The sequence below is a fragment of the Austrofundulus limnaeus genome, unplaced genomic scaffold (assembly GCF_001266775.1).
Source record: "Austrofundulus limnaeus strain Quisiro unplaced genomic scaffold, Austrofundulus_limnaeus-1.0 Scaffold398, whole genome shotgun sequence".
NCBI classification, from domain to species: Eukaryota; Metazoa; Chordata; class Actinopteri; order Cyprinodontiformes; family Rivulidae; genus Austrofundulus; species Austrofundulus limnaeus.
In genome coordinates, this window is record NW_013952800.1 from 226957 (window position 1) to 234620 (window position 7664).

General features: G+C 38.4%; 1 protein-coding gene across 1 annotated transcript in view; it reads left to right on the forward strand.

Annotated features, from left to right (window-relative positions):
- The window catches only part of adamts6 (ADAM metallopeptidase with thrombospondin type 1 motif, 6), a gene marked incomplete in the record, with an annotated part of 235599 nt that overhangs the window by 110740 nt on the left and 117195 nt on the right, over positions 1–7664 (forward strand). The window contains 2 exon segments of the mRNA XM_014023951.1: positions 1266–1407; positions 5726–5833. Of these exon segments, the coding sequence (XP_013879405.1) occupies positions 1266–1407; positions 5726–5833 (250 nt within the window).

Sequence of the window (7664 nt, forward strand, 5' to 3'; positions counted from 1 at the left end):
GATTTTTTCAAAAAATCGGAACTGAGCATTAAGACCTGCAGTGTGAACGTAGCCTATGAGAGCCAGAAATCTTGCTTGTTTGTTATTGACCTAATACTTATTTTCCACCATAATTTGCAAATAACTATGATGTAAATTACAGGCCTCTCTCATCATTTTAAGTGGGAGAACTTGAACAAGTGGCTGACTAAATACTTTTTTTTTACTACTGTACATATACAGTAGGTGCACTGGAGAGCTTGGACCCCTATCATAATTTCTTTCTGTTCTAGTTTTTAGTTTTATATTTTTAAGGTAGGCTGGCTTGAGGCTGTCATCATGATTTAGACAGAGTCCAAGTAAGTCCAGTGATTAAGTGATGAAAGATTCACAAAAAATCTGTTCAGCCATGCATTGGCTAATTTGTTAACAAACATACATAAAGACAAAAACTCACAGACCAGGGGATTCTGATGATGTCAGTCCATGAAATGGACATTATTAGGTGTTATCAGTCCCATACAATGGCTTCAGAGGGTCCCTACTGTGCCTTCTAGGCTTCAGACTGTCTCAACAGTGCCCCCTAGTGGGTTAATATATCAATGACAATGAATGTATAAATAACCAAAACATATTGAAATAAATTTTTTTATGCTCATGTCCATGTCGGTCTCAAACCCTGGCCTCCCATTCTCTGGTCTAACACTGTACCCATTGCCCTATTGGAAGGCCACAATATTCAACTGTTGGAGGGTGGGGTCTTTGGTGCTAACCATGTCATTTGCTCTAAAGTTAACCTTAGTGGCTTTAAGCCTCATGTTAACCAGTTTTTTTTATGCCTCATATTAACCAGATAGTGGTTTTATGCCTCATATTAACCAGATAGTGGTTTTATGCCTCATATTAACCAGATAGTGGTTTTATGCCTCATATTAACCAGCTGAAAATTGGAAGCCATTCTGTGGGACTGATAATGCCTAATGACGGCCATTTCATGGATGGTAACATCCGAAGCGGGTGCACAGACATGCTAAAATATTAACACTGCAGTAGGTGATAATGAACATTCACTCCAGAACTCAATCAAAGGTAATCAAAGAGGCTGCTTCCTTTGCTTTTTGTAAAATGGTCCTGGTGTGTAATATCATCAATAATTATATAGCATTTGAGTTCTCTGACAAGTTTCCTACTGTAATAGTTCAGTATTATAATCAAATGAGTCAAACTGCACCAGACGGTGTGTTTGATGTTAGAAACAGTCCTAATGTAAGTTTGTTTTTTGACAGCTCAGGTCGGGGAACATGTCTGGACAATGAACCTCTGAAACGAGACTTTCTGTACCCAACGTTGGCCCCGGGGCAGCTGTATAACGCTGATGAACAGTGTCGCTTCCAGTATGGAACCTCCTCACGGCAGTGCAAGTATGGGGTAAGAATCTAGCATTGTTCGCCCTGCTCTCATTGCTCACATTTTTACCTCACACAGACCTGCTGGGATGTCTGTACCATGCCGCGCCATGCCATGCCGTGCCGCGCCATGCCATGCCGTGCCATGCCATGCCATGCCATGCCATATGGATAACAAAACTTAATTGGTTGGAGAGCGTGTTGAACAGAGGCGGAGGCAGTATTTTAAAAAGTAAAATATGTAAATTCTACAAATAACAGACACTGAGAAAATGGTTCAAGTGAAGTCTTCAGAAGTGAGAGAGTTCTACTCATGTCACAAAACTAACAAATAGCTAATAAGCTTTGTAAAAGTAATTTGGCGAGGCATGAGAGCAACACATGGATGTTACAGTGCCTGAAATGAAAACACGTAGGAGAATAAAGGGAGATCAACAGCAGGATCAGTCTCTACGTGTGTTCTGTGTAACTTTAGTCTGTCCTGTAGCCTGATGCTGTTGTTGGCTTGTTAGCTGGTTAATGACAATGATAAAGTACATATGCTACTTTTTTTCAGTTTAAGCAGCATAAGTTGATATTTAAAGTGCCTATGACGTGAATATCCTTCAAAACAAAAAGTCAAAGAAAACATATTTATATTTAAGAAAATTGGTATAATACACACGATTTTACACTTTTTGTGTACATAACTGGCATATTTTCTTTTTAATTTGACCAAGATGAAATGTAACAGGAAGTGACATCATGAGAGTTGGCTTGTCATGAACCAAAAAAATATTATAAATAATTTTTGTCGACATTGACGGCTGATTGGTTGATTGTCTTGAAGGACATCGAGTTAATCCAATGAAGTCTCACTGCACTCCACGGCCGGTGCCAGCACCTGGACATGCATTTCTCTTGATCCATGCAAAATGTTTTAAAGCGTTTCTCAGTTTTCTAGAATTGTTGTGGCAACTGACAAAAACACAAGTTGAACCCGAACTCGGGGTTGAACTGCTCAAGCCGCCAGTTAAAGCAAAAATGAACTGGTTTTGTTGTTATCATAGCTCTCTGAATTAATTCCTGGTTTAATTTAACTTAATTTATTTAGAAGGAAAAGCGGGCCCGAGATGGAGAGAAGTAGGAAGTAACGAACAAACCACACTGAGAAGCTGAAGGGAAAATGCAAGCCTCCTTGTGGGTTCAGCAAAATTCGCAAAATAATCGACATGTTTCTTACAACAACTCAAAAAGTATTTGACCGACCTTATAAATAATTAAAACTGGGAGGAAAAAAATAAACACCGTCATCTTGGAGCAGCTCTGCTCCTCACTGGCCAGCCGGTGTGTGATCCGGCTGACTTTTCTTGGTAAAAAAACCACAGAGATTGTGTTTAAACTCCGCCCACTCGACCCATCACTTCTGCCAGAGTAGAGTGAAGCTCAGCGAGCGGACATGTCTCGGTTCGTCAGCTGCTAGCTAGCAGTTAGCTAAACCTCCACGGTTCAAGTTATATTAAAAACAATGATATGAACTCCTGGACCTTCTGAACACGTTTAAGAGACTCTGATTTCAAGTTTCTGTTAGCTGTAGCTTCTCTGCAGGCAGAGACTGTATCATTGTTCTGTATGTAAAACAATGTGTTCATAGTTTTATTTAGGCTTTGTTGTAAAAATTAGTAACAAGTTGTTCAGCTCTGTCAGCAGGTACATCCACACAGATATATCAGCTTATTATTTTTTCCATGGTGTTTAAACTTTTTTTAAGTTATGTTTGATCAGCTCAAACTGAATTTGAATTAAAAAGCCAGTTGAAAAATGTGAGTTTTTATGTCAGATTTAAAAGACTGAACAGATTCTGCAGTACGGATCTCAAGAGGCAAGTTGTTCCAATCTGGGGGCCGCCACAGCAAAAGCCCGTTCCCCTCTATGCTGGCTTTGCCTTTGGCTGCACTAAAAGCATCTGATTAGAAGATTTGAGTTCTCTGTTTGGGGTATAAAAGTGCAACAGGGCCAACAGGGTCAGACCATTTAAAACTTAAACATAAGTAAAAAAATCTTAAAATCAATGCAAAATTGAACAGGCAGCCAGTGCAAGTCAGATAAAACAGGAGTGACGTGGTCCTGCCTTCTAGAACCTGTTAAAAGATGCGCAGCAGCGTTCTGGACTAACTGCAAGCGATGGACAGATGATTGTTCCAAACAGACATACTGTATATGTAAAGACTTGCAATAGTCCAGTCTAGATGTAATAAAAGCATGGATAAGTGTTTCAAGGTCTTTGTGGGGAATGTAAGATTTTGCTTTGGCAAATTCTCAAATTTAAAAGCGCTGTCTAAAAACACTCCAAGATTCTTGACCACAGATGAGCAATAAGGAGCAAGTGGGCCAAGAATTCCAGGTAAACCATCAAGAATAGAGTGACCAAATAAAATAACTTCAGTTTTGTCTTCATTCAAAGTCAGACAATTCCGGGATAACCAGTCTTTGACGTCCTGGAGACAATTTAAAAGGGGCTGCAGTGGGGCAGAGACATTCGAATCAAAAGTATAATAAACTTGAATGTCATCAGCAAAAAAAATGGAAAGATATTTTGTGCTTTTTAAAAATTAATCCCAATGGCAGCATGTACCAACCCATTCTCACTTCCGAGTCGTCACATATTGACACTTTTTCAAGGTGTGCGTCCGATTTTGGCGCATCGGGTACTCCCCTTGTGTTCGTCATTTGTGGACGAGATGAGGTGGAATCTGTTCGCATCTATTCGCATCCAGAAGCTGACTGTTGTACCTGAAAGCAGACATTTACAAAGATAGTCAAACGGCCAAAAACTCATGAATGTAGTGGGAGGGGTTTCCCAGGAGCTCGGCACACTGTGTCTCGAGGATTATGAAAGGTGTATTCAATTATATTGCCAATGGCACGAGCCACTCGGCAACTCCTGCTGCTCTAATTAGTAGCTTGACTTCCAATGATAATCTACAGTAGTGCCACTGAGGACAAAGTTGTTTAATCTTTAGAGTATGGAAGCACCGTCATTGTGCCATGTTGAACATTTGATCCAATGGGCCTCGTGCAAGAACCGTTCGTACGCACAGATTTGTTCTTAAGTTGTGCGTACGAGTGATTTAGGAGAATTTGTAGCATTCACCAATGTTTTTTTTTTTCTAAGATTTTTTTCAGATACGAACAAAATTCACATGTGGTCCAGACCTGTCGTATATTTTACCAGCAGTCAGTCTGCTGTTATCTAGACAGACTTTCCTCCCTAATAACTTTATATTTGGTTAGTTTGAAGATATTTTGAGTTGAAAATACTCCATAATTATGTTGACAATAGGCTATTCTGCTTGAATTAGAGTTATAATTTTAAATGTAGTAATTTAGACTAACAATATAAATTGTCCGTCCGGCCGGCTTATCCAGGATCGGGTGGCGGGGGCAGCAGCAGAGAGACCCAGACTTCCCTCTCCCCAGCGACAACTTCCAGCTCGTCCTGGGGGACACCGAGACATTCCCAGACCAGAGAGGATTCATAATCCCTCCAACGAGTCCTGGATTTTCTCCAAAGTGCCAGACATATTTTGAAAACATTTTAAAATGCTTATTTCAGGACCACAATTGAGACCGCGCAGGGGGGGGACGACGGTGTGGCTTCTGAATAAATGAAAATGATTTAACACAGTTGTTAATATTTTAGCAGCTCTTTTTATTCCACAGCTGACCTGCTAAAAATGACAGATTTTTTTTCTGGATCTCTGACAGACGGACTTCAATCTCTGAACTCGTAAAGTTTTTATTTTTTTAGTTTTCACTGTCGTTTTTCATGAATGGACACTTCCTGATATCTGAGGTAGGAAACATAGCCTTATGTGGTGTTTTGCATCTCGGTCCCTCTTGTGGCTCCTTTTCCTGTCACGTCCTCCTCTCTGTTGGGAGTCAAAAGGAGGCTCTGCTGGCCTGATTCCAACTCTTGGGATGGTTGGTGTAGCCAGGTTCCTTGACAGGTGGTAATTATGCTAATCTCCTCTCACGTGCACGAGCAGCTGGATACGAACAGGTGGAATTTACGCAGCTCATTTACACACTTTTCCTGAAGATAGAAGAGTTTGTTGAATCTGACGTGACATGTTCGTACGAACCCTTTGTACGAACAAAAGTAAAAGAAATTTAGGATAAGAATACGAACATGTTCTAGCTTGAGGCCCATTGTTAGTACATTTTTCAGTGTACTGCAGGTCATCAAACAGAATGCATAAAATTTTCTTCCAGCATCTTTCTCAGTTTTTTAAACAATTTACACCCTAGACTAGTCTTTTGATTTATTCTGATCAACTTGCTTTTGCCTTCTTTCCTAGGAAGTATGTAGAGAGCTCTGGTGTCTTAGCAAAAGCAACCGCTGTGTAACCAACAGCATCCCAGCAGCAGAGGGGACTTTGTGCCAGACTGGCAGCATTGAGAAGGGGGTAAGTCAACAAAGCTTTCTCCTTCATTTAATGAATCGTACAAACAGCCACAAACACTTAGTTTTCTTCCCTCAGCATCAGCCATCCACCTGCATCGTGTTTCTAAACTATTATCATCATTGTCATCATTATTTATTCATAAAGCACAATAATAATCAAAGTGCTGAAAAGGAACATAAGATATAAACAATAACTAAAGTACAGGGTTAACAGAATAATAAAATCAAACAAAACAAAGGCTGGCCTAATGATCGGGCTCTTCAGGCTCAAACACTTGTTTAAACAGATGAGTTTTTAAAAGTGACTTAAAATCATTTAGGGACCCAGCAGACCTGACAAAAACTAAACATTGGATTATTTCTGAACCTATTCATTTAAAGATGTAAACTGCACTTTGCCAACTGACTTTTAAAAACTGGGGCTTGATCAAAAGTACACATTTTTATCTACATGAGTTTAAAATAATTGGTTGCCTTGAATTGTATTAGAATAAATTAACTTCTGTCAATTCCCAGCCTAAAGGTAAAAAAATATGCGGAGTAACTATGTTGGCTAAACCATTTAAATTCTGTGATGAATAGATTCTATACATCATTGCAAAATTTTATGAAATTAATGTGCACTTGTGTATTATCTAACTTTACAGCAACACAGAGCAATACTGAATTAGTTGTGTTCTGAGACATTCGTTTATTTTATTATTATTTTATTTTTTTGCACACACTGTAAAACCTAATAAGTTCTCAGAACTCAAAACTTATTTTGTAACAAATTACACAAAAATATTTTAGTGATGTTTTTAAATGTTTTCAGTTTACATAAAATAAAAATTACATGTGCAGTTGCCTTAAATTATCTCAACATTATCTTATAAATATTGATTTTTCTAAACTTATAATTAGGGAGTAGTTCACTCAAATTTTTCTATATTTTCAACTAATAACAGTGCACATGTGTCAAGCACAATATTGTAGCATAACACCTCACAGCTACAGAGTGAGGTGTAGTTATTGTTGTAGTTCAAGACTTCACCACAAGGTGGTGGTTTTGAAGAACCTTTATTCGATTCTTCTTCATGAACAACACAGACAAAAAGAAACTCACAGGTCTTATTAATGACTAGGCCTACCACTCTCACTTATGGTTACTTCTGCTGAACGCTTTAACACAAGTTAACAAATAATGAACACACAAATTAGAGTAACACAACAGACTAATTGCTGAAAGAACAATGTTCCCTAAAATGATTTAACAACAACAAACATGAATCCTACCCACAATCCTCCTCTGCAGTCACATGACAAACAGCCAAACACATCAGAATGCTACAATATGCATTCCCTGTTCCCTGACAACTAAATATCACCTACATTATGCCATCAAACCATTGCACACCAACAAATGTATTCAAGCAAAAGAAAGCAGACAACTTATGTTTTATTTCCACCATGTCTTGTCCTCTCCTTGAAAAGTGAAGCAAGGGAATGAGGAGCAGCAGCCTTTGTGTGTGCATGCAGCCTCAGTTTTAGTCCAGAAGAGTAGAAGTTACTTATACTTATTCATGTTTATGTGCTGTCCAGAAAAAACACTTAAATATTACTGGTAAAATAATATTAGCATTTACCTTTTTCATACAGTAAAATTGATATATAATATAATGTGTATTGTTTATTTAATAAATTCTAGTAGTTTAGAGATTTTGATATTTTTTTTAATTTAAAAAGAATAATTAAATAAATGTTACTACACCCAAACGTTTGTTTTTTTTTTCAGCATGTGTACATGTTTTTGTTACCTGGTAAGGTAGCAGCCTCGCACCGAGGACCTATCC